The sequence below is a fragment of the Temnothorax curvispinosus genome, unplaced genomic scaffold, assembly GCF_003070985.1.
Source record: "Temnothorax curvispinosus isolate PA1 unplaced genomic scaffold, ASM307098v1 QBEX01016055.1, whole genome shotgun sequence".
In the NCBI taxonomy this organism is placed as follows: Eukaryota; Metazoa; Arthropoda; class Insecta; order Hymenoptera; family Formicidae; genus Temnothorax; species Temnothorax curvispinosus.
Window position 1 is genome coordinate 28,737 of NW_020225835.1, and position 27,214 is coordinate 55,950.

The window sequence follows — 27,214 nt, forward strand, 5'->3', positions numbered from 1 at the left end:
TTAATAAGTTTAACAAACGCATGTTTCAGACTGCATAAATTCAAATATATCATTAGACTTGCAATAATTTCTTTACAGTTTTTTAAATAATTAAATTGTGTAGATTTAATATCGGGGAGGGAAGGGTATTAATGTTCCAACGATAGCTGTGTTTCAAGTCCGACAAATAAATCGGCGCGCAGTTTATTGAGTTGAAATATGTATATATATATATATATACATTGTAATTCGTTACTTCTGTAACTATTAATTTCTTTACTTGCGCACCACGTACTGCGCCTGACTCGTATCGCCGTCTATTAATTTGTTGACATTTTTACGTCAACGAGTCTAATGATATATTAGAATATATAATGTTTCATTATGTACATATAGATTAATGATGACAGCTTTGCGCCGACAGAAATGATTGATTGTGCTGAAAAGCACGATTTCAGATCGCAAAATACATGCCCTAATTCGCATGTGAATTTGAAAGCCGTTACTTAATCTGAAATTGATAGAAAGAATCAAGTGATTCTAATGATAATAAAAATATAAACCTTTTGATGGTACTGTTTCTGATATAAGTCGGCTACCAAAATAAAATTTAGAAACTAAAAAACCTTGTCAAAAAAGTCAGAAATTACATCATTTCCTTCTTTATAAATAAGTTACCAAATAAAAGAAAGTAAAGCAAAAAAATAAAAAAAGGCAGCAGAGAAAGATATTTCCTCGATGGAAGAAAGAAACATTGATAAAATGTCTTTGACATCTTCAAATAAAATTGTTTGTCCAAGGTGCAATAAAAATTTTGAAAATGACTATACATTTTGTGGAATTTGCATTCAAAGCTGTCATGTGGCTTATTCCGGTTATGAAAGAGTTACTGTTAAATCCTTTATTGTGTACTACGTAACATCATGAGTACTGTTAGACTGTTTATCGGATAAATGTATGCATTTACAGATTTGTATACTTTTCTTAATACAAATTGTTTTATATTAGTATATAAAATTATTTATTATTATTATCTCTGAAAGTTACTTGACTTGCTTATATGTAAAAGAATTATGTTTCGTTTTTAAATAAATGTTTGTTACAGGCACAAGTTTATTGAGTGCGTATTCGTATGCGTATCTTTAATCTAAACAATTTTAAAAGCGAAATTTATATACGTTTGTTTGAGGGATCACCTCTAATATATATTACATTTCGGTAACATTATTTACATATAGAGATATAGTGTCACAGATAGAAGTTTCTGTTATCCGTAAATAATCAATATTGTTTTCATTAAATAGTCCATTGTTCCCAACAGTTATTTGTCGTGCAGATGCGGGTTATTTTATTGGGCTTTCTCCATACGGAAGATTGGGACTGTGTGGCTCCAGGGATATGTTGCTCATGTGCTATTTTTTAGTATATTTATATTGAAAGGAACAATGTACGGAAACTCGCGTAATGCTTTTCTTTTTTAGAATTTAGAAGAACTATTTCTCTATTTCTTTACCACTGTTCTTCTCGAGGTAAATACTAAAAAATAGCGCATAAGCAACATACCCCTGGAGCCATATATATATAGCCTCGGTCTTCCTTACTTGAGATAATTACATATCGGAAAAATATACTACTAAACATTATTAAAAATTAAATAAAGTATCAGTTGATTGCGTTATAAGAAAAAACTAATAAAGTAAATTTCTTTTACATTTTATTTAATAATGGAACCATTCAAAATTTTATTGCATTTACAAACAGAAAACTTTTTATAATTACATAAAGTTTGAATAATAAAAATGTTTTATTGTACGCAACGTTTTCAACATTCTGCAATTTTTACAATGTAGAATTCCGATTTCTCACTTAAATAATAATATTCTCCCTTCACAGAATTACTAATACTTCAACACAGATTACCTAAAATGCGAGATCAAAATAGTCCCAATATTTATTTCAAACAACTTCACTGTCCCCTTTTCATTCTCTCGCTTCCAAATTAAAACTAATTTTATTTTATCGTCATTAATTCATACTCTTAATTCTCCCTCGTAGAATAGAGAACAGTAAAATAGGATATTGAAGTACTCATCAGCTGTAATAAAATATATCTTTGCCTTATTTTTTAATAAGTAATATTAAAAATATAATAGAACTTTAACCAAACATTTGGGGACAATACGTTTAGATAATCGATTTTTTTTATCATCATGTATATGATGATCAAATTACGACGTTTTGAAGTAAAAGTTAATTATTAATTTTATAATATTATTGACATGATAAAACAAAAAATACAATAGTAATTTTGTAATTTCCTTTATCTTTTATTCTATTTTCTAGCTGTACTGAGCTGTTAGTTAACATTTTATAAATAATAATTATTATAGTGAAAATATACGTTTTTGTATGATTTATGTGATGTAAAGCGTGATTCGGCTAAAATAGCAATAGAATATTTTAAACCGTAGTGGTCACACTGGGTCCAGTGGACCCCCAGGCTATTTTTTTCTTAAACGTATTTTGAGAGTAAAACGCAGGAAGTTTTTTTGCTCTATTTCAAAAATTGAAATTTTGATGAATATTTTTGTGAAAAAAGTTAAATTTCTCGAAAAAAAATTTTCTCGCGTTTTTTTAACATAAAATTTAAAAAAAGAGAAAAAAATTATTGGATTATAAAGAGAAAGTCTTAAACTAAATTCCAGTTCAAAATTTGAATCGATACATAAAAAAAAACGCAAATGGCAACTGTTTTTCTGCGTGGAATCCATTGGACCCAGTGTGACCACTACGTTATTTTTAAGAGGTGTGACCACTACGGGTTAAAATGATGATTGTTAATGTTATTATCGATTAAATAATATTCTCAGAGATAATAGAAAAACTTACTATAAAATACAACATATGATACATGTTTCTTACCATAGCCGCACTTTCTAGAGACGCCACAAATATTCCACCGAGATTTATATAAAAAGGTTTTGTGCCTTTTTGCAGTAGAAACAATATTATTTTCTGTATATGTAACGGAGCTGTGTACCACTGAACGTTGTATCTACAAAATAATAACAATTGCTAGTTCTATAATGAGACACAAATATTTGGTAATAATAAATGTATTTGTTCCACGAATCGTATTAATACTTTTACTGTAATATTTTTTATAATTTAGATTTTTATTACAAAACGAGTACTCTTGTATGACAAAATGATGGAAATATTTCTTACACTGTGGCAAATAGATATTCGTTGTGATCCGTAATTTCTTGCGCAGTATGGTTGGCTAAGAACAAGTACACGTAGAGGATGTTTATTATTATAAAAGGTATAAGAAGTTTATCAATTTCATCACTATATGACGCAAGCTAAAAAATGTGATACGTCCATTAAGCATCTGCTATCGACTTCTTACGCACTATCAAATCATATTGTGTTCTATATATATTGCATGATAAAATTTCAATAGATTATGATATGTCATCGGATCAGAATATTGAATTATTAAAAATAATTGAGAATTAAAAGTTTTAATATTAAGTTTTTATTTAGTTATTGCTAATTTATTTAATTAGCTTATACATCATATAATCAGCAATTACAGTATCTTAAAAATTAGGTAACCATTATTTTTATGAATTATCGTTTTCAATAAATATATTATAGATAGAAAAGCGTTTAGCCACTTCTTTTTATTTTCTTGACTATTTCATAAAATTCTAATATCATGAAATTACGATTAAATATTTTACCCGAAAAAGATTAAGGCTAAGACAAGTCACGCCGATTGCTATCAAGAAGAAGAATGATCCCTCAAAATTTGATATTAAAAAATCCGTGAACCTTCAAGTACAAGAAAATTCGTGTAATTATATTAGTATTTAATGCTCTTTATTAAATATATACTAACTCCATAGCCTTGCGATGAATATCTACGGCATAAGTAATCTCCTTATAAACCATGTCCTCACTCTTTAGGATGTCTTTTTGTAAAATATTGATTGCTTGTTCGATTCGATAACTGTAAAAAAATAATTTTACTCCTTCAATTAATTTTATTTTGTTTTGAGATAACACACAAATATTGTTTTCGATTATATTCTAGCATTCATTTACTCACCTGGCGATACCAAATATTCCGCAGATATGTTGAAGATATGCAACGAGCATAGTTCCTGTCGCCATCATTGAGACAGCCCCTATGTAAATGGTTGCTAATACATGCAACGTGATTAAGTAGAAATATTTTTCTTGATCAATAAAGTATTCTGTCATGAAATACTCTGAAGGATTTAATCGAGACTCGTTTTTAGGCAGACCAATGTGTTGAATGTACGTCCAAATATGCATAGCAGTAAATGTAGCTGTGCCATATGTACCAATCACTGAAAGAAATTTTGTAAAATTAAACATACACACACACACACAACTCACATACAGCGCGTGCGTGCGTGCGTGCGTGCGTGCGTGTGTGTGTGTGTGTATGTGTATGTATCAAACATTCAGTTGCCTTTTAATTTTTTATATTGAGGATAGGCAGAATCTTGTTTAGTCTTAAAAAAAAAAGTGTTTATGATTATGTTTAATCTAATTTTTAAACATACAGAAGACTCGACTATCATGTCTTACGTATAATTGCAGTTGTGTAACGTTTCGCCTTGTTTCCGTATTTTTTCAGAATAGCGATTTCTTTCTCATCTCTTAGCTCGTTACATACATCTTGAAGCCGATCCAGCGAACTCTTTATCTGTCAATAATATTATGCCAATTTTTTTTTCTTTTTTTTTTGTAAAGGAGGGTGACTCTGGGCCCTTTTCTAGACAAATAAAATAAGGTTTATTCAAAAGTTTATGTTAGAAGATTAACGTAACCAGTAGCTTAAATTTGCAGCTAATGCAGGAGAGGAACATTAGAATATAGCTTGAGTATAGGACACTATTTTCGTACCCATCACTCAAATTACTACTTTTTACGTTTGCAGTCATGTCATCCAAGAAGCTTGTTGGGAGTGAAATAAGCAAAAAATGTCTACCATATTCCGAACACCATGATACTGTTATAACGTGGACGCAATAATCCACTGTGCGAAGACTATTCTTACAATGACAGTAGTATTCTATTATGGCATCTGAGGCTTTATTCGGTTTTTATCCGATCAAGATATAAACCAAGTACTTTGTACTTCTATAATTACGTGTCGAATTTGAACGGGATCATTATCTCCTGTCAGTAGATTATATTTTTAAATGCGCGCGCGCGTTTAACATAAATACACACACTTATAGAGTTTTCTACTGAGAAAACTAGTGCAACACTGGTGCACACTAAGTGTAATTTTATTGCTCTAATGTGAAAATTAGTTTACATATTTTCAGTGTGTAATGTTCTATTGACAAAAATTTGTCAAGTTAAACGTGGTGGAACATTAAACACTGAAAATATGTGTGCATTAGCGTGCACGAGTGTTACACTAGTTTTCCCAGTAGAAAACGCTATTAGTTTTAGTTTATACGTGCAGTCTGCTCTTACGTGTTCAGCACAATATCCTGTTTCAAGTTGAACATGCACGGACAGCTGAGTACATGTATCACACGCTCGTTTTATTTCCCCTTCAAGTATGGCTCCAAAGGAGGACATTACTACAGAGGATTCGTCACAAAAATCCGAAATATCTTTCTGTCTTTCTTTGACATGACTGCAAAATAATATAAGACATCCAAGAACTTAGCCGAATCAAGACAAGCATGCAACAAGCACCATTATGCAGTTGATAGAATTCAATGGAGGCCTTACTGGGATCTATATCTATAGGATAATATAAAAGAAATATTGTAAATCAAATTGAAAACGATGCAAAGATCGTGTTTCCTAACAAATCTAATAGGGCCTCTTTTACATATTCTGCAGAAAAACTCGCATAGCATTGGATCAGGACTTTATGACAAATAATATTTGAACCGTAAAGAAAAGGGCTCAGGAATCACCAAAAATGGTCATGCTTCTTTCAAAATGCTTATAGTCAAACTTCTGCATTCTTGATTAGGACAGAATTATTTATGTTATTTTTTTAAATACTCTTTACATTATAATTATAATAGAAGTAGAGTCCTTCAAATCATGAAAAACTGAAAAAAAATTAAGAATAACTGGATAAATTTAATCCTAATAGGTAAGGAATATAAAAATCCGACAGTTTTACATTCGAAAATTCTGTTTATCACTAATGCATATGTGATTGATAACACTCTTACAATATCGGCGTTAATCCAAAACGAATTATATTTGATCACATAGCATGTAAAGAAAAATGTGGTAGAAATAATTTTGAGAACATGTTCTGGAGTACATTTTGACGTCAAGAATGTGGTAAACTGCAAGAAATAATTTTTAGTAATTAAATCAGCCACATCAAAAAAGCAACAGTAGATTATCTGATTAGCAAACTGTAATTTCTTTATTCTCCGTTACTCTGTATACTAGGTACAATAAATTAGTAAAAACAGCAAGTAATTAATATTCGGATATAATTGTATCACAATAATATTATTTTAATAAAATAAAATATTATTTAATATAATTTGAAATTTGATTGACGTAATTAAAATAAGGCTTTGTTATATTATACAATATTTGGTGGTTTATTTCATAATAATAATATTAAAATCTTAACATACTTGAAATATAATGAAAGTTATCAGAATGCCAAGAAGTAAAATGAACTGAAGTTCAACGACTCGCGATCGTTGGTAAGGCCACAAACCAACGGCAAGCAGCAGGATTCGATTGACGTTAAAATGTTGAGTTTCGAGACAAATCATCTCTTCGTGAGCACAGAGATGTATTTGACGGAAAAGCAGTGGATGGAAATTTATATATCTCTCCTCTTTTCTCTTGATTGATGGTATATTTGTCTAAGCAATGTTAAGTATTAGTATATCAGCTTCAAAATAGTAAATTATGTTAATGTTAGTATATCTTAATGTTAAGTTTTTCCTTAACTTCTCACCTGGATATCTCAGTGTTTATTATTAATATACACGCAGAAAACTAACGAATTAATATAACAAAGTGTAAATAAGAGCTAAGTATATAAATAGCAGTACTAAAAATTGTAATTCAGATTATAACATTAATACTATATGTTATGTACTTGGTTAATTGCATGGCATTGATCTTACGTCTATTTTTGATGAACGAAGTTAATTTTAGACATCTAAGTTTCCAAAATCTACATACCTATATACGTTGATTTGTTATGTACTTGGTGTATTTTTTTTTGTAAAGACTTTTTGTTAGGATTTTACTACTTTTTGTAAAAATTAATAATATACAAATTTTGTATTATTTTATATACTTGGCATATGTTTTTTTTTTACATTAGTAATGTCCTTTTATTTGAGATTGGAATTTTATTGTTTTTTGTGGAAATTATTTATGTTTTGTAATGTTATAGAAATTAATATTAAATCTTATTACACTTTTTCAGCAAAGAAGATGTATGCGTTTTTGATAGTTTTCTTTCGAAGACGAAGTGTGTTTCACGAATGCTCGTACTTGAATAAAGTTTTAAAACTGAAAAGGAGGAAATGCGCCTGCGTAGCTTTTCTAGATATAGTTCAGTTTTTCATGGGAAAGACACATCCGTCAAATTACTTTAAACTACAAATCGATCACATAAATTATGTTATAAAGAATGGTACGCATCTTACTCAGAATTTTGTTGAATCGAATGTGTTCCGATCTCACGGTGGACTTGCTCAACTGTGCATTACAGTCAATTACGGAATTTACGTTGAAATTTACGTAAGAAAAAAACGATATGGAATAATTTAACCGATTAGTGAAAAAAGGAGGGGATGAGCACACCGTCGGTCGTCGATGTCTTCGCAGTAATGTTTTGGAGCGCATAGGGAGATGATCCGTCTGGAAGTTCAGTATTTCGGTCTCAATAAAATCCTATTGCTAGCTATCGGTTTGTGGCCTCATCAACAATCCAAACTCACTCGATTTCAGTTCATTTTCCTCTCCAGTATTCTGACAACGAGTATTATATTTCAGGTAAGAGAACAATATATTGACATTGTACTCATAATATCAATTGATCTCAACCGCATTACAAATTCAAGTGTGTTATTTTTACAGAAAATATGTTATTTTTACACGCATAAAAATAACACGTCTAGAAATAACATTTGATTGAAGCTTTTCTTACATGTTTCTTTATGTGTTAAATTACGTTATTTAACATGTTTAATCGTATTAAATTAAAAGTTAATACACTCAATCGTGTTAAAATGACGTGATTTAAAACAAGAAATGTATAAGAAGAGAAGATTTGCAGCACAATTGATTTCAATCTATACTGTTCAGTTCAACTTTTTATATTAAATACATTGTAATTACTTAGAGTACATACTTAGAGTTATATTTATAAATAAAATTAAATAACAAATAACAATGGAATTTCGCTCGACAAAGCAACAGCTAAGTAGTTTGAAACGGCCAAAATTCGAGCAATTAACAGATGTTAAAAAAATATATTTAATACTTCAATAACGATATACAGTAGTGTTTTGAGCCTTACTTGGCCTTTTGCAGAACAATAAAAACGTATAAAGAATAACGCATTACAATATCTCGACTCATTTTACAAACAAAGAATCAGATTCGATCCAACGCTACAATTTACATTAATCAACGCTACAATTTACATTAATCTCTCTCGTGTATAAGAACGATTAGTCATATAGTGAAGTCGGAAGAAAATAGTGTCAGGTATTCGTCAAATTACAAGCAGAATTGGTCGTTTCCCTCGTTACATGACATATGTGTGTCCATAAAACCCATGCAATCGTAAGACCTTTGTCACCAGGCCGTCTTAGTGGCAACTACACGGAAAGTTAGAAATTCCGTAAGACAAACATGAATTTAAGTATTAAGTTTAGACTCATAAACGGACTCACATAAACGATCAGTGCAACAAGAACGAAGGTGAAATCCTTCCATCGTCTTTTAACAGTGTGTGCTCATCGCGAAGAACTACAGACGACCGAGACAATGATCGCGTCACAAGTAGGGCACGGCAAACAATACTGATTGTTATTAACGAGCATTTATGATAACAAGTTTAAAATATCAAAATAGGCATCGTTCAATAATTCCGTATCCTTGTTTAAATTTATACCATTTGGCTTCTCTTTAATGTGTATCATTTCTGCGGTCAATATTTTTTTTGTAATTATGCTCAGTTTCCAAGATGCAAACATTGTCCCAATCAAATGAATGATTAAATTTGGTAATATGTTCTGAGACAACCGAATGTTTAGACTCATCCAATCTAATATTGCCTTTATGTTCCTTTAATCTAGTATGTAATTGCCTCTTAATCTGACCGACATAAGAGGCATCACAATTCTTGTAACAAATCTTGTATATTACGTTATTGTTAGAAAAATGGGCGTTCTTATCTTTCTCGACCTTAATGATGCTATTAAGTTTGCTTAAAATGCGGTATCCCACCGAATTTTCTGATTTATTGACTGCTGAGGTGATGATTTTAGAAATGGATTTTAAATATGGTATAACAATAAAACTTCTTCTTTGTTGTGAACATTCCGAATCTGACTGAAGTTTTCTCAATCTTTTATTAATATATGCAAGAATATTAGATCAATGGGATACCAAGCAATACATTGATAACAAAAATTAAATTTTTGTTGTAAAAACTGGGATGTGCATGACAAAATTAAATAAAATTATTCATTGTGTGCAGGTAACGTCACTTATAACTTTAAGATGTACTCTTGATCTCGTTGCCATCAAGGTTGTGTCTTCCGCATCTTTCTTTACTGTTTACTTGATACACTACAATTCGTTCTGTATTAAATCAAAACTGTAAGTTATGACATAGCGAATATATGACATAGCCGTAAAATAAAGCTTTACAACCAAATAAATATTTATACGCGAAATATATTCTGATGTATACAAAGACAATATAAGAATATGTTGCTGGAATAATAGATAAAAAACTTACTGATGGAACTTCAACATATACATATATGACGAATTAAAGGATGAAAGAAAAATTGCGATCATAAAAAAATATATGGCTACAATGCGAAACATTACACAGCTGTACTTACGGGTAAAGCAATATTTTTTTATGCGATTACGTTTTTTATACCTCTACATCGTTAAAATATTAGTGGAAGAAAATGAGTTTTAATATATTACAAAATTATGCTTGTTCTCATAATTTCTTTGCATATATATATGGGACGTTTCACGTCAACCGGATCACTTGTCTGCCCAAAATTTGAAGCGACCTACAAAGATGTTCGATATAAAATTCATAATTTATTGCATATCTCCGTAGAGTTTGCAACCTACTACCAATACTATCCTTCTCCTCTCACTTTAACTTTTTGGACCAACGGCTTAACGTCTCTTTCCGAAAGACGGAGCCCAGTTTTCTCCGCACAAGAGCAATGGGACAAATCGTTTTCAGCGTAGCCAGAATATTTAAAGTGGTCCGGGGGTAGGTTTTTTTAGTATAAGAGTGTCTTCCGCAGGGTGTATCGGTTCGGTCTTTTATGTATTTTGTGTGTGGAATTTAGTATTTGCTGTGTGCCGAAGGAGAAATGGGACAAATCGTTTTCAGCGTAGCCAGAATATTTAAAGTGGTCGAGTGGTAGGTTTTTTGAGTATAAGGGTGTCTTCCGCAGAGTGTATCGGTTCGGTCTCTTATGTATTTCGTATTTATCACCCAGAAATGTCTTTGTGCCAAAGGAGAAATAGAACAAATCATTTTTTAAAAATCCAGGAACGTTCCAAACTTCAACTAGCTCCCAGATTCAACATCACAAACACTGAAATAGTATATCGTGCACCAAGGGACGAAAGTAGCGTTTTTCAGATGAGTGTGAAGTTTGCCGCTCGAGCCGAAGGCGAGGGCGGCAAATCACACGAGTCTGAAAAAGCTTTCGCCCCGAGGTGCACACGATATTTTTCACAATATCTTTACGGAAAGTTCGACCTCCATGCCTAGAGAGAGGCGAGAGTGGCCATTTCACGCCAGGACGGCATAGCGGGACGAAAGTAACCACTTTCCTCCCTAGGGCGGAAAGTGATCACTTTCGTCCCTAGGGCGGAAAGTGGCCACTTCGTCCCTGTTTAGCGGGACGAAAGTGATCACTTTCCGCCCTAGGTAGGAAAGTGGTTACTTTCGTCTCGCTAATCCTGGCGTGAAATTGGCCACTTTTCATCTTGGATTTCAAAACGGGACACATGACTTTTGAAAGTACTAGTAAAGACTAATTTTTTGAGCTATCGAACGTCTTTGTAGGTCGCTTCAAATTTTGGGCAGACAAGTGATCCGGTTGACGTGAAACGTCCCATATATATTATACATATGTGTAGTTTAAAAAGTATTTATTATACGTATTTAAAGCAATTAGTAGTAAATGTTTATAAGACAAATAAAATGTGTAAATAGCTATTAAATACATATAGCTACCAATTGTGCCGTAGAAATTGATTATAGTCATGGTAAAATAAGATATGTTATATTTTAAAATACCTATACATGTTTATGATATATGACACACATAAAACAATTTTGAAAAACCAAATAGCAAAAATTTAAATAACAATTACGTTTTTTAGCAGTTGGGGTTTGCGGAATACCTTATACTTTTAATTATCGTTCAATGTTTGATGAATATGTTTGACGTTGCTTTATCAGTAAATATATCTCAACCACGTCGAATGCAATTCGTAACGGAATATTTTGTCGATCAAGAAAAATATTTCTTTTAAATCCTATTACATACAAACGTAGCATTTTGCATAGGATCGGCTGCAACAATAGCAACAGGAACAATGCTTCTTGGATATCTTCAGCTTATTTTTGGAATGTTCAAAATTTCTAGGTATGAAATGAATATATAAAATGGCCACAAACATTCGAGTTATGAATAGAACTATTTGCTATTGGACGAAGGTATATATAAAGTTTATACCTTTCAAAAAATGTTCTATTAAAAAACTGTATAATTATTTATAGTTATCGTATCGAACGTGCAGTGAAGATCAATATTTCACAAGATGCCTAAAAAATAGAATTTCCAAATCCGGAAGTTTAAGGTGATCCTAAAGCCGTCTGTAATACCGGTTTTTTTCTTAACGCATATCTTTTTATTGGCTTTATGGATTTAAAAATTCTTCTCCAAAGTTAAAGTACGCATCAAAATCTAGGTCATGGTGGTTGAATTTATATCAAAAACGAAAAAAAATTAATATTTTTTGGTATACGTGACGACAATATTTGCTTTGTACAAAAATTTCACAATATATATCCACAAAATTAGACCGGCATGACCTAGGGACAACATGTAAGAACATCGTGCATGTAAGAACATGTAAGAAGAATATCGTGCAATTGGAACTAAAAATAAAAGCCTACAAAAAAAGATCAATTGTAATGAATGCAATATAACCTATAACCATGTCTATCCTTGTCTATTATCATTGTCTATTGTGACCGGACGGAGGGTTGTTACCGACACACTCTGTATTAGATTCGTTTATCATCGGTCGCCACTCGATTTTATTCACGAGAAATCGAGAAAGAGATAATTATCTTTCACTGACCCTTCGCTGGACCTCGTTACTTCCCTCCTTTCCTGCTTCAAGCCCGCCCGCTGGGACTCTGGATCATCGCTGGACCTCGCTTTGTGGATCGTCTCTGGGACTGCAGCAGTGCACCGCTGGATTCGTCGCCCCTCTGGACCTTCGCTGGACCGCCGCTGGATCGCCCGTCGCTGGGTCGGGTAACACCGACAGGTAGGAATTACGGGAACAGGTAAGTCTTTCGCGCGAGAAATTGTGTAAATAATTTTGATTGGAATTGATGGTTTGTAATTAGACAATTTATTCTGCCCGGTTTCTTTACAGGTGCTACGATCGGTTTCTCCCGTACTTGGAGTTTTTCCGCCCGCGTACAAACGTAAGTATAATTCGTTCGCGTGTCGCGAATAGTGAATTGACCGTACAACTATCTTCGTTGACCGTACTTGCTGATAACGCGAAGCGGAGTCCTCTTATCCTCCGGATTTGCTGCCCTTTTATAATCGAGCTTGTTTCCCACTCTTGCCCTGGTACGCCTAATTCACGCGCCCGCTGTATGGTGGGCCCTTTTGTTCGCTCGTCAGTTCTGACATTTGCTTCCGCTTTCGCTTCCGCGTTCCCTGATAATTGTTCACATATGCTCGCTCGCAGACAATACATTCAATGGATAAATTCCTCAGTTTTTTGGTGTTTTCGCCGTTTGCGAATTCGCATAGAACCACGTACGATTTCTCGAATAATCTCATCTTGCTGCTTTCACGTCTGTTCGATTCGCTTTTACCCGAAGTTTCGTTTCCTCTTTAATTATGATGGTTAGCCTAGCCTATTTAAACATTCTTTCGTCGTTTTGAACATTGTTTCATTGTGGAAACGGAACTTCGCGTTTACATTATTGGAGCTTTCGTCAGCATCGCATGGTGATGTTTTGGGGACGCCATCCGCGCACCTGGGTCGTCTAGGATTGTTCGCGACTTCCGGTTCGCGTTTTGCCGTTCCGCTTATTGTACGTCGACGGGCCTTCTATACCGTCATTTTCCTGACTTATTGAACCACTCTTTATTGTGACCTCTCGCGAAAATTGCCCGGTTCGAGTTCTCGCGACCCGATGATCGGATAGCATCGCGGATGGTACCGCTGTACCTTTCGAGTCTCCCTGAACCCCAATCAATCGTCCCTTCTCGCGGCGGGGTTTGGGTTCGCGATTTCGCGATCCAGCGACTCCATCGCCCTGGAGTTTGTATCGTTGCTCTCACGGGACTCGCACGCGCACCATCCTGTCGAAAACTCGTTTGATACGTTTCAGGTTCGAATTATTTACATCTGCTAATTAACCGTGCCATTATGTAGGACGTCACCCCTTTTTTGTTGTCCTTTACGCTGTGGACTGTGTCTCGGTCCGCCCGTGTCGGTCGTTTGCGTTGCTGCGATCCGGACGATCAATCGAGTTTACGACTTTCGGAACACCCTTTACATCGTTTTCGTCTCATAAATCGGGCGCCGCCGAATCGACAACTTTGCGCGCCGCGTCTACTTTATTCCGCCGTAATCACGTGTCCCACTCGCAGAGAGTGCGGTACTGTTTCTGATATAAGTCGGCTACCAAAATAAAATTTGGAAACTAAGAAACGTCGTCGAAGAAGTCAGAAATTATAAGTCACTTCCCCCTTTAAAAATAAGTTACCAAATAAAAGAAAGTAAAGCAAGAAAATGGAAAAAGGCAGCAGAGAAAAAAATAAAAGAAAGTAAAGCAAGAAAATGGAAAAAGGCAACAGAGACAAGAAAGAGTATACTTCCTCGACAGAAGAAAGAAACATTGATAAAATGTCTTTGACATCTTCAAATAAAATTCTTTGTCCAGGATGCAATAAAAATTTTGAAAATGACCATATTTTGTGAAATTTGTATTCGATGGTGTCATGAGGCTTATTCCGGTTATGAAAGAGTTACTGTTAAATTAAATTCTTTATTGTGTATTTACCTAACATCATGAGTACTGTTAGACACTTTATAAATTAACGGATAAATCATAGATATATAAGTCTATGGGATAAATGTATGCATTTACAGATTTGTATACTTTTCTCAATACAAATTGTTTTATATTAGATTTAGATAAAATTATTTATTATCATTATCTTTGCAAGTTACTTGACTTATATGTAAAAGAATTATTTTTTCTTTAAATAAATGTTTGTTACAGGCAAAAGTTTATTGAGTGCGTTTCTGTTGTCGGTAAATAATCAATATTGTTTTCATTAAATAGTCCATTGTTTTCAACAGTTATTTGTCGTGCAGATGCGGGTTATTTCATTGGGCTCCTTCCATACCGGGGCTATATGGCTCCAGGGATATGTTGCTCATGTGCTATTTTTTAATATTTATATTGAGAAGGACAATGGACGGAAACTCGCGTAATGTTTTTTTTTTTAGAATTTAGAAGAACTATTTCTCTATTTTTTATACACTGTTCCTCTCGAGATAAATACTAAAAAATAGCACATAAACAACATACCCCTGGACTCATATAGCCTCGGTTTTCCTTACTTGAGATAATTACATATCGGAAATATATACAACTAAATATCATTAAAAATTAAATAAACTAAATCAGTTAATTGCGTTATAAGAAAGCAATCATAAAGAAAATTTTTTTTGCATTTTATTTAACAATGGAACCATTCAAAATTTTATTGCATTTACAAAAAGAAAACTTTTTATACTTACATAAAATCTGAATAATACAAATTTTTTATTGTACGCAACGTTTTAAACATTATTCTGCAGTTTTTACAATGTAGAATCCCGAAAAACTAATTTTATTTTATCGTTATTAATTTATACTCTTAGATCTCCCTCGTAGAACAGAGAACAGTAAAATAGTATATCGAAGTATTAAACATCTGTAATAAAATATTTCTTTTGCTTTATTTTGTAAAATATTAAGTAATATTAAAAATTTAATAGAACTTTTTTTAACCAAACATTTGGGGACAATAAGTTTTATAGATAATCGATTTTTTTTAATAATCCAACTACGACGTTTTGAAGTAAAAGTTAATTATTATTAATTTCGTAATATTATTGACTATGAGAGAGAGATAAAACAAAAAATATAATAGTATAAATTTTATAATTTTTTTTATCTTTTATTCTATTTTCTAGCTGTACTGAGCTGTTAGTTAACATTTTGTAAATAATAATTATTATAGTGAATACGTTTTTGTATGATTTATGTGATGTAAAGCGTGATTCGACTGAAATAGCAATAGAATATTTTAAAATTATTGTTAATGTTATTAGATTAAACAATATTCTCAGAGATAATACATAGAAGAACTTACTATAAACTACAACATATGATACATGTTTCTTACCGTAGCCGCACTTTCTAAGGACGCCACAAATATTCCACCGAGATTTATATGAAAAGGTTTAGTGCCTCTTTGCAGTAAAAACAATATTATTTTCTGTATATGTAATGGAGCCGTGTACCACTGAACGTTGTATCTACAAAATAATAATTGCTAGTTTTAATAAGAGAAAAATATTTGGTAATAATAAATATATTTGTTCTACGAATCGTATTAGTGCTTTTACTGTAATATCTTTTTATAATTTAGATTTCTATTACAAAACGAATACTCTTGTATGACAAAATGATGGAAATATTTCTTACACTGTAGCAAATACACATTCGTTGTGATCCGTAATATCTTGCGCAGTATAGTTGGCTAAAAACAAGTACGCGTAGAGGATGTTTATCATTATAAAAGAACCAACAAGTTTTCCAATTTCATCATTATATGACGCAAGCTAAAAAATGTAATACGTCTGTTAAGTATTGTATCAACTTCTTACGCACGATCGAATCATATTGGGTTCTGTATATATTGCATGATAAAATTTCAATAGATTATATGTCATCGGATCAGAATATTGAATTATTGAGAATAATTGAGAATTAAGAGTTTTAATATTAAGTTTTTATTTAGTTATTGCTAATTTAATTACTTAGCTTATACATATAATTAGCAATTACAGTATCTTAAAAATTAGGTAACCATTATTTTCATGAATTATCGTTTTTAATAAATATATTATAGATAAAAAAGCGTTTAGCTACTTCTTTTTATTTTTTTGACTATTTCATAAAATTCTAATATCATAAAATTACAATTAAATATTTTACCCGAAAAAGATGAAGGCTAAGACAAGTCACTATGATTGCTATCATGAAGGAGAATGATCCTTCAAAATTTGATATTAAAAAGTCCGTGAACCTTTAAGTACAAGAAAATTTGTGTAATTATATTAGTATTTAATGCTCCTTATTAAATACTAGCTGGTTACCCGGGTTTCGCCCCGGAAGACATATGTAATAAGACACGCCAATAGTCTCTCTCTCTCCCTCTCTGGAAAATTTCGTAACCAATTTCCAAAAAGATACCGGTTCCCAAAAAGAACGGTAACGAAAAACTATACAGTTTATAGCATTCCCCGGGAAATTCTACCCCTGTTTTACATTCAATTCTTTAAAATTCGATAAATTATTTCCCGAAAAATTCGTCAAACTTCTGATATTGTTTCCAAAAATATCGGTAACGAAAAATTATATACTTTATAGCACTCCCCAGAAAATTCAACCCAGAAAAATTGGTTTCCAGAAAATTGGTAACAAAAAACTATCGACTTTATGGCACTTCCCGGGAAATTCTACCCCTATTTCATGTACCCTTGGTAAAAATTCGGTCCACTAACGAATGAGTAGTTCGCGGACAGACAGACAACCAAACAGTCGGGTTTTATATAATAGTATGATGATATACCAACTCTGTAGCCTTGCGATGAATATCTACGGCATAAGTAATCTTCTTATAAACCATGTTCTCACTCTTTAGGATATCTTTTTGTAAAACATTGACTGCCTGTTCGATTCGATAACTGTAAACAAATCATTTCATTCCTTCAATTAATTTTATTTTGTTTTGAGATAACAAACAAATATTGTTTACGATTATATTCTAGCATTCATTTACTCACCTGGCGATACTAAACATTCCGCAGATATGTTGAAGATATGCAATGAGCATAGTTCCTGTCGCTATCAGTGAGACAGCCCCTATGTAAATAGCTGCTAGTACATGCAGCGTGATTAAGTAGGAATATTTTTCTTGATCAATAAAGTATTCTGTCATAACATACACTGAAGGATTTAGTCGAGACTCGTTTTTAGGCAGACCAATGTATTGAATGTACGTCCAGATATACATAGCAGTTACTGTACCTACGCAATATATACCTAGCACTGAAAGAAATTTTGTAAAATTAGAAAGCACACACACACACACACACACACACACATATATATATATATATTTATATATCAAACATTCAGTCGTCTTTTAATTTTTTGTATTGAGGCTAGACAGAATCTTGTTTTGTCTTGAAAAAAATGTGTTTATGATTATGTTTAATCTAATTTTTAAACATACAGAAGACTCGACATCATGTCTTACGTATAATTGCAGTTGTGTAACGTTTTGCCTTGCTCCCATATTTTTTTAGAATAGCGATTTCATTCTCATCTCTTAGCTCGTTACATACATCTTGAAGCCGATCCAGCGAAATCCTTATCTGTCAATAATATTATCCCATTTTTTTTTGTAAAGGAGGTTGACTATTCTAAGCCCTTTTCTACGCAAATAAAATAAGGTTTATTCAGAAGCTTATGTTAGAATATTAACGTAACCAGTAGCATAAGGTTTGCAGCTAATGCAGGAGAGGAATATAGCTTGAGTACAGGACACTATTTTCGTACCCATCACTCAAATCACCACTTTCTACGTTTGCAGTCATGTCATCCAAGAAGCTTGCTGGGAGCGAAATAAGCAAGGAATGTCTACCATATTCCGAACACCATGATATTGTTATAACATGGATATAACGCAATAATCCACTGTGCGAAGACTATTCTTACAATGACAGTAGTATCCTTTTATGGCATCTGCGGCTTCATTCGGTTCTTATATCCGATTAAGATATAAAGTACTTTGTACTTCCATAATAACGTGTCAAATTTGAACGGGATCATTATCTCCTGTCAGTAGGTTATATTTTTAAATGCGCGTGCGCGTTCAACATAAATGCACACTTATAGCATTTTCTACTGGAAAAACTAGTGCAACTGTACACACTGATTGTGAATGTAATTTTATTGTTTTAATGTGAAAATTAGTTTACATATTTTCAGTGTTTAATGTACTATTGACAGAAATTTGTCAAGTTAAACACAGTAGAACATTAAACACTGAAAATATGTGTGCATCAGCGTGCACCAGTGTGCACGAGTGTTGCACTAGTTTTTCCAGTAGAAAACGCTATTAGAGTTTGTACATGCCGTTTGCTCGTACGTGTTTAGCACAATTAATATACTGCTTCGAGTTGAATCTGCACGGACAGCTGAGTACATGTATCACACGCTCGTTTTATTTCCCTTCCACGTATGGCTCCAGAAGAGGACATCACTACAGGGGATTTGTCACAAAAAAATCGAAATATCTCTCTGTCTTTTTTTGACATGACGGCGAAATAACATAAAGCATCCAAAAACTTAGCCGAATCAAGACAAGCATGCAACAACCATGCACCATTATGTAGTTGATAGAACTCAATGGAGGCTCTACTGGGATCTAAATCTATAGGATAATATAAAAAGAATATCGTAAATTAAATTGAAAACTAGGCAAAGATCATGTTTCCTAACAAATCTAATAGGGCCTCTCTTGCACATTCTGCAGAAAAACTCGCATAGCATTGAATCAAGACTTTATGACAAATAATATTTGAACCGTATAGAAAAGGGCTCAGAAATCACCAAAAATGGTCATGCTTCTTTCAAAATGCTTATAGTCAAACTTCTGCATTCTTGATTGGGACGGAATTATATCTATGTTATTTCTGTTTAATTTCCTTACATTATAATTATAATACAAATAGAGTTCTTCAAATCATGAAAAACTGAAAGAAAATTAAGAATAAATAGATAAATTTAGTCCTAATAAGTAAGAAATATAAAAATCCGATAGTTTTACATTCAAAAATTCTGTTTATCACTAATGCATATATGATTGTTAACACTCTTACAGTATCGGCGTTAATCCAAAACGAATTATATTTGATCACATAGCATGTAAAGAAAAACGTAGTAGAAATAATCTCGAAAATATGTTCTGGAGTACATTTTGACGTCAAGAATGTGGTAAACTGCAAGAAATGATTTTCAATAAATAAATTAGCCGTAAAAAAAGCAACAGTAGATTAGTCTGATTAGCAAACTGTAATTTTATTATTCTTTGTTACTCTGTATACTATGTACAATAAATTAGTAAACACAGCAGGTAATTAATATTCGGATATGATTGTATCACAATAATATTATTTTAATAAAATAAAATATTATGCAATATAATTTGAAATTTGATAGGTGTAATTAAAATAACGTTTATACAATATTTGGTAGCTTATTTCATAATAATAATATTAAAATCTTAACATACTTGGAATATAATGAAAATTATCAGAGTGCCAAGGAATAAAATTGACTGAAGTTCAACGACTCGCGATCGTTGGTAAGGCCACAAACCAACGGCAAGCAGCAGGATTCGATTGACGTTAAAATGTCTAGTTTTGAGACAAATCATCTCTTCGTAAGCACAGAGATATATTTGACGGAAAAGCAGTGGACGGAAATCTATATATCTCTTCTCTTTTCTCTTGATTGATGGTATATTTGCCTAAGCAATGCTAAGTATTAGTATTTCAGCTTCAAATTAGTAAATTTTGTTAATGTTAGTATATTTAGTAAATCAGATAATGTCGTGGAAAATAATTTTTTTTCTAGCGAAAATAATTTCACTCATATACACTTACCCGCAAAAAATTTGGGCTACTTGAAATTAGCGTTAAAAAGCACCTAATTCAAAGTTACATATTTTTGTGAATAATGATCGCAAAGTGATGTTTTAAAGCTTTTTAAAGCTTTGTAAAGCTTGAGTCCTCAGCTGTCGAATGCTTTGAGACTTGTTTTTTTGCGAAAATTTTACTACAAACGGCGCTAATTTAAATTGGACATTGCAAAATTGAAGAATACACTTCAACTTTTATAGCGTACACGTGGAGAACAAAATTTATTCTCCAAATTTTATTGATTATATCGTAAAATTTAACATTTTCTCTTTAATTTTTTTTTTACTGAGTTATGACAATTTGAAGTGAATAGTAGATTTTCTGGTCTTTTCTCTGAAAATCCGGCTCCGTTGGCAAAATGGTGCAAACGACAAACTGCAATGTTCATACGGGAGTGACAAACAGCGAGATACTTATCTCCGCTGCAGCACTGTGACACACACACACTCACAAACATTAAAGCACGCGCCTGATATCTCACTATAGTAGGAAAATCATTTATACGTTCCGCTGCAAAAAACGTTCCTGAATGTGAAATACATTCCCTAGCATATGCAAGTTCTTCTACTGCCCAAAGACGTGACTCAACTGTGGGCTGATTTTGTAACTTTTAACGACAGTTTCGTTATCGTTATATTGTCGTTGCGCTGCTTTCTTACCATGTATAATATTTGCGCAACAACAATATAACGATAACGAAACTGTTGAGAGTTACAGAATCAGCTTGCTAGACATGTAGTTGTCGACAGCTATTATGTTTGCCGCGATTTGAATAGAAAGCAAAGGAAAACAAGAAAGCATTGCACTTGCAACAATAAAGGAGTGTGCGATGAACATCCCATATCAAGTTAACGTGCTATTACTGTATCCAAGTTTCCTCATAATCATCCTAAACATTGTACTATATTTTGATATTGTAATAGAATAGAAATGAAATATGAACATAAATAAACACAAATATAAATTGTTTCTGCATTATTTCCAATTTTATACAAACCATGTGAAGGTACCTTCGTCATTCTAATTAGAGTGTTAAACAACTTTTGTTCTCCCGTCTTCCCCATTCTTCCCCATTATCGATGAGTTCTTATGGAGTTTGAGCCTCCTGATGCAACTAGAACATAGAAAATTTTTAGTCTAAAAAACGCAAAAGTACCTGGCTATTTCATCACTCAATAGCTTCGTGTCATTAAAAATAAGTATTAATTAATGATGACAACTTTGCGCTGACAAAAATGATTGATTGTGCTAAAAAGCACGATTTCAGATCGCAAAATACATGCCCTAATTCACATGTGAATTTGAAAGCCGTTACTTAATCTGAAACTGATAGAAAGAATCAAGTGATTCTAATGATAATAAAAATATAAACCTGTTTGTTGATGATACTGTTTCTGATATAAGTCGGCTACCAAAATAAAGGAAACTAAAAAACGTTGTCGGAAAGGTCAGAAATTATACGTCATTTCCACCTTTAAAAATAAGTTACCAAATAAAGGAAAGTAAACCAAGAAAATAGAAATAGGCGAAAATGAAATAATTTCTTTTGCAAATTGGTAATTAGTAAAATAGTAGAAAATGTAGAAATAAAATTAAAAAATGGTGCAAGTTAGAAATTTGCACTTGGCTTTCTCATAGAGGAAGTGATGTCTTAAGATGCTAATACGGTCCTCTGATTGGCTACTATTAGCAATTTTTTTAATTCTATTACATTCTTTAGTTTTTTCTAATCCTATTTCATATATAATATATAATTCATTACATAATATAATATATAACTCATATATAATTCTTTAAAATTCGGTCAATTATTTTCCGAAAATTTTGAAAAATTTCGGAACCGGTTTCCAAAAATCGGTAATAAAAAATTACATACTTTATGGCAATTCCCGGAAAGTTCTACCCCTATTTACTATTAGCAATTTTTTTAATTCTATGACATTCTTTAGTTCTTTCTAATCCTATTTCATATATAATTCTTTAAGATTCAGTCAATTATTTTCCGAAAAATTGGAAAAAATTTGGAACCAGTTTCCAAAAGTCGGTAATGACAAATTTTATACTTTATGGCAATTCCCGAAAAGTTCTACCCCTACTTCATATATAATTCTTTAAAATTCTATTATAACGAATAACTTGTACACTTTTTAGGCAAAAATCGGTAACCTCTTCACCGATCATTGCCAAATTCAACACCAACTTACCTATAATAATACTCTATTCATAAAAAAAAATTGAGCTCAATGTCTCAAAATTTGCGGAAATTAAAGTAATCTATAATTCTTTAAAATTTGGTTAATTAGTTTTTGAGTTATAGAAATTTTGTTAAATTTTGCTGTTTTTTTTTTAGATAAAAATCAGTAACCTCTTCATTATTATCAATTTTTATTAATTCCATTATATTCTTCATTTTTTTCCACCTAATTCGTTAAGATTTGGTTGATTTCAAGTTTGAGGTTCAACACCAACTTACCTTTAATGATACTCTACGATTTTTCGACGTTTTCGAACATAAGCAACACATTGACATCGAAAACTCAAAAAACAATTTTTACTTCGGTTTTTTCTACCCCTATTTCATGTATAATTCTTTTAAATTCGGTTGATTAGACTTAGCTTTATATGCGAGCAAAATTATGGACCTTTAATCGCGTATATATAAAGCTGGGTTTAATCAACCAAATCTTAAAAAATTATATATGAAATAGGGGTAGAAAAAACCGAAGTAAAAATTGTTTTTTGAGTTTTTAATGTCAATGTGTTGCTTTGCTTATGTTCGAAAACGTCGAAAAATCGTAGAGTATCATTAAAGGCAGGTTGGTGTTGAACCTCAAACTTGAAATCAACCAAATCTTAACAATCATCTTATCTTATCAAATTTGCGGAAGTTAGAGCAACCATGGACATTTCTAAAAAAATTAAAAAAAAAACCGATCATCGCCAAATTCAATATCAACCTTCCTTGAATGATACTTTATCGATTAAAAAAAAAAAAAACATCCCGATATCACAAAAATTACGGAAGTTAGAGCATATACGGACAACAAAAGCATACATACATACACACATACATACATACACACGGACATTTTTTTTTAGGCAATATTTCGACGTTTTACAACAATCTGAACATATTGGCAGAAAAAACTCAAAAACCAATCTCTTCGTTGGTTTCTTCTACCCTTATTTCATATATAATTTTTTTAAATTTGGTTGACTAAACCCAACTTTATATGCAATCGAAGGTTCCATATATACGAAATTCACGAAAACAAAGTTTTCTCTATGAGGAAGCAAAAGGCAGCAAAAACGAGAAAGAGTAATATACTTCCTTGATGGAAGAAAGAAACATTGATAAAATGTCTTTGACATCTCAAATAAAATTCTTTGTCCAGGATGCAATAAAAATTTTGAAAATGACTATATTTTGTGGAATTCGTATTCGATGGTGTCATGAGGCTTATTTCGGTTATCCTGACATCATGAGTACTTTTAAACACTTTATTGCATAAATGTATGGATTTACAGATTTGTATACTTTTCTTAATACAAATAGTTTTATATTAGTATACAAAATTATTTATTATCATTATCTTTGCAAGTTACTTGACTTGCTTATATGTAAAAGAATTATTTTTTCTTTAAATAAATGTTTGTTACAGGCAAAAGTTTATTGAGTGCGTTTCTGTTGTCGGTAAATAATCAATATTGTTTTCATTAAATAGTCTATTGTTTAAAACAGTTATTTGTCGTGCAGATTGAGTTATTTCATTGGGGCTCTCTCCATACCGGGGCTATATGGCTCCAGGGATATGTTGCTCATGTGCTATTTTTTAGTATTTATATTGAGAGGAACAAAATGGATGGAAACTCGCGTAATGCTTTTTTTTAGAATCTAGAAGAACTATTTCTCTATTTTTTATCAACAGTTCCTCTCGAGATAAATACTAAAAAATAGCACATAAGCAATATACCCCTGGAGCCATATAGCCTCGGTTTCCCTTACTTGAAATAATTACATATCGGAAATATATACTACTAAATATCATTAAAAATTAAATAAAGGAAATCAGTTAATTGCGCTATAAGAAAGCAATCATAAAATTTTTTTTGTATTTTATTTAATAATATAATAGAACCATTCAAAATTTTATTGCATTTACAAAAAGGGAACTTTTTATAATTACATAAAGTCTGAATAATAAAAAATTTTTATTGTACGCAACGTTTTGAACATTATTCTGCAGTTTTTACAATGTAGAATTTCGATTTTTTAATAATAATATTCTCCCTTCGCAGAATTACTAATACTTCAACACATATATTACGTAAAGTGCGAGATCGAAATGGTCTCAATATTTATTTCAATCAACTTCACCATCCCCTTTTCATTCTCTCGCTTCCAAATTGAAACTAATTTTGTTTTATCGTCATAAATTTATACTCTTAGTTCTCCCTCGTAGAACAGAGAACAGTAAAATAGTATATCGAAGTACTAAACAACTGTAATAAAATATATCTTTTTTGCTTTATTCTGTAATAAGTAATATAAAAAAGTATAACAGAACTTTCTTTAACCAAAAATTTGAGGACAATACGTTTAGATAATCGATGTTTTTCCGCTAATTCAACTACAATGTTTTGAAGTAAAAGTTAATTATTAATTTCGTAATATTATTGATCATGAAAGAGAGAGAGATAAAAAAAGAAATACAATAGTAATTTTATAATTTTCTTTATCTCTTATTTTATTTTCTAGCTGTACTGAGCTGTTAGTTAACATTTTGTAAATAATAATTATTATAGTAAAACTATACGTTTTCGTATGATTTATATGATGTAAATCGTGATTCGACTAAAATAGCAAGAGAATATTTTAAAATGATTGTTAATGTTATTATTGATTAAACAATATTCTCAGAGATAATAGAAGAACTTACTATAAACTACAACATATGATACATGTTTCTTACCGTAACCGCACTTTCTAAGGACGCCACAAATATTCCACCGAGATTTATATGAAATGGTTTAGTGCCTCTTTGTAGTAGAAACAATATTATTTTCTGTATATGTAAGGGAGCCGTGTACCACTGAACGTTGTATCTACAAAATAATAACAATAGCTAGTTTTAATAAGACAAAAATATTTGGTAATAATAAATATATTTGTTCCACGAATCGTATTAGTACTTTTACTCTAATATTTTTTTATAATTTAGATTTCTATTACAAAATGAGTACCCTTGTATGACAAAATGATGAAAATATTTCTTACACTGTGGCAAATACATATTCGTTGTGATCCGTAATTTCTTGCGCTATATAGTTGGCTAAGAACAAGTACGTGTAGAGGATGTTTATTATTATAAAAGGTACAAGTTTTTCAATTTCATCACTATATGACGCAAGCTAAAAAATGTGATACGTCCGTTAAGCTTTCAACTTCTTACGCATGATCGAATCATATTGTGTTCTGTATATATTACATGATAAAATTTCAATAGATTATATGTCATCGAATCAGAATATTGAATTATTGGGAATAATTGAGAATTAAGAGTTTTAATATTAAGTTTTTATTTAGTTATTGCTAATTTATTTACTTAGCTTATACATATAATTAGCAATTACAGTATCTTGAAAATTAGATAACCATTATTTTCATGAATTATTGTTTTCAATAAATATATTATAGATAGAAAAATGTTTTGCTACTTCTTTTTATTTTCTTAACTATTTCATAAAATTCTAATGTCATGAAATTAGGATTAAATATACAGAATTTTACCCAAAAAAGATTAAGGCTAATACAAGTCACGCCGATTGCTATCAAGAAGAAGAATGATCCCACAAAATTTGATATTAAAAAGTCCGTGAACCTTCAAGTACAAGGAAATTCGTGTAATTATATGAGTATTCAATGCTCTTTATTAAATATATACCAACTCCATAGCCTTGCGATGTATATCTATGGCATAAGTAAGCTCCTTATAAACCATGTTCTCACTCTTTAGGATATCTTTTTGTAAAATATTGATTGCCTGTTTGATTCGATAACTGTAAAAAAATGATTATATTCCTTCAATTAATTTTATTTTGTTTTGAGATAACAAACAAATATTGTTTACGATTATATTCTAGCATTTATTTACTCACCTGGCGATACTAAACATTCCGCAGATATGTTGAATATATCCAATGAGCATCGTCCCTGTTGCTATCATTAAGGCATTTCCTACGTAAGAAGCTGCTAGTGTATGCAGCGTAATTAAGTAGAAATATTTTTCTTGATCAGTAAAGTACTCTGTCGCAACATACACTGAAGGATTTAGTCGAGAATCGTTCTTAGGCAGAACAATGTGTTGAATGTACGGCAAAATTTGTACAACAGCTAAGTTACATTTGTTCAATATGCCAAGCACTGGGAGAAGTTTTGTAAAATTAATCACACACATATAAATCAAACCGCCTTTTTTTCATTTTTCTCTGTTGAGGTTAGCGAAAATCTTGTTTTGTTTTGAAAAAAATGTATTTGTGATTAATCTAATTTTGGAACAGAGAACTCGACTACCATTATCTTACGTATAAATATGGTTGTGTAACATTTTGCCTTGCTCCCGTATTTTTCTATGATAGCGAT

At 31.6% G+C, this 27,214-nt stretch overlaps 2 protein-coding genes across 3 annotated transcripts; both read right to left on the reverse strand.

Moving 5' to 3' along the window:
- Positions 1–1,780: 1,780 nt before the first annotated feature.
- LOC112466342 lies at positions 1,781–20,427 on the reverse strand. 2 transcript variants are annotated; one of them, XM_025034402.1, is made up of 9 exons: positions 20,163–20,427; positions 6,228–6,347; positions 4,606–4,723; positions 4,097–4,361; positions 3,887–3,997; positions 3,729–3,819; positions 3,208–3,344; positions 2,902–3,034; positions 1,781–2,074 (listed from the first exon to the last, which is right to left on the reverse strand). In XM_025034402.1, the coding sequence occupies exons 1-9, from the start codon at positions 20,304–20,306 to the stop codon at positions 2,018–2,020; spliced, it is 1,176 nt and encodes a 391-aa protein (XP_024890170.1). In that variant the 5' UTR covers positions 20,307–20,427; the 3' UTR covers positions 1,781–2,017. The 2 variants fall into 2 exon arrangements, with proteins under 2 accessions (XP_024890170.1, XP_024890171.1); XM_025034403.1 differs by lacking the exon at positions 3,729–3,819 and having other exon boundaries at positions 3,208–3,262.
- Positions 20,428–21,582: 1,155 nt separating this feature from the next.
- On the reverse strand, positions 21,583–27,188 carry LOC112466343. The gene is made up of 6 exons (XM_025034404.1): positions 26,731–27,188; positions 26,521–26,631; positions 26,363–26,453; positions 25,850–25,983; positions 25,545–25,677; positions 21,583–21,685 (listed from the first exon to the last, which is right to left on the reverse strand). Exons 1-6 carry the CDS (start codon positions 27,027–27,029, stop codon positions 21,659–21,661), a joined length of 795 nt encoding a protein of 264 aa, XP_024890172.1. The 5' UTR covers positions 27,030–27,188; the 3' UTR covers positions 21,583–21,658.
- Positions 27,189–27,214: the final 26 nt, after the last annotated feature.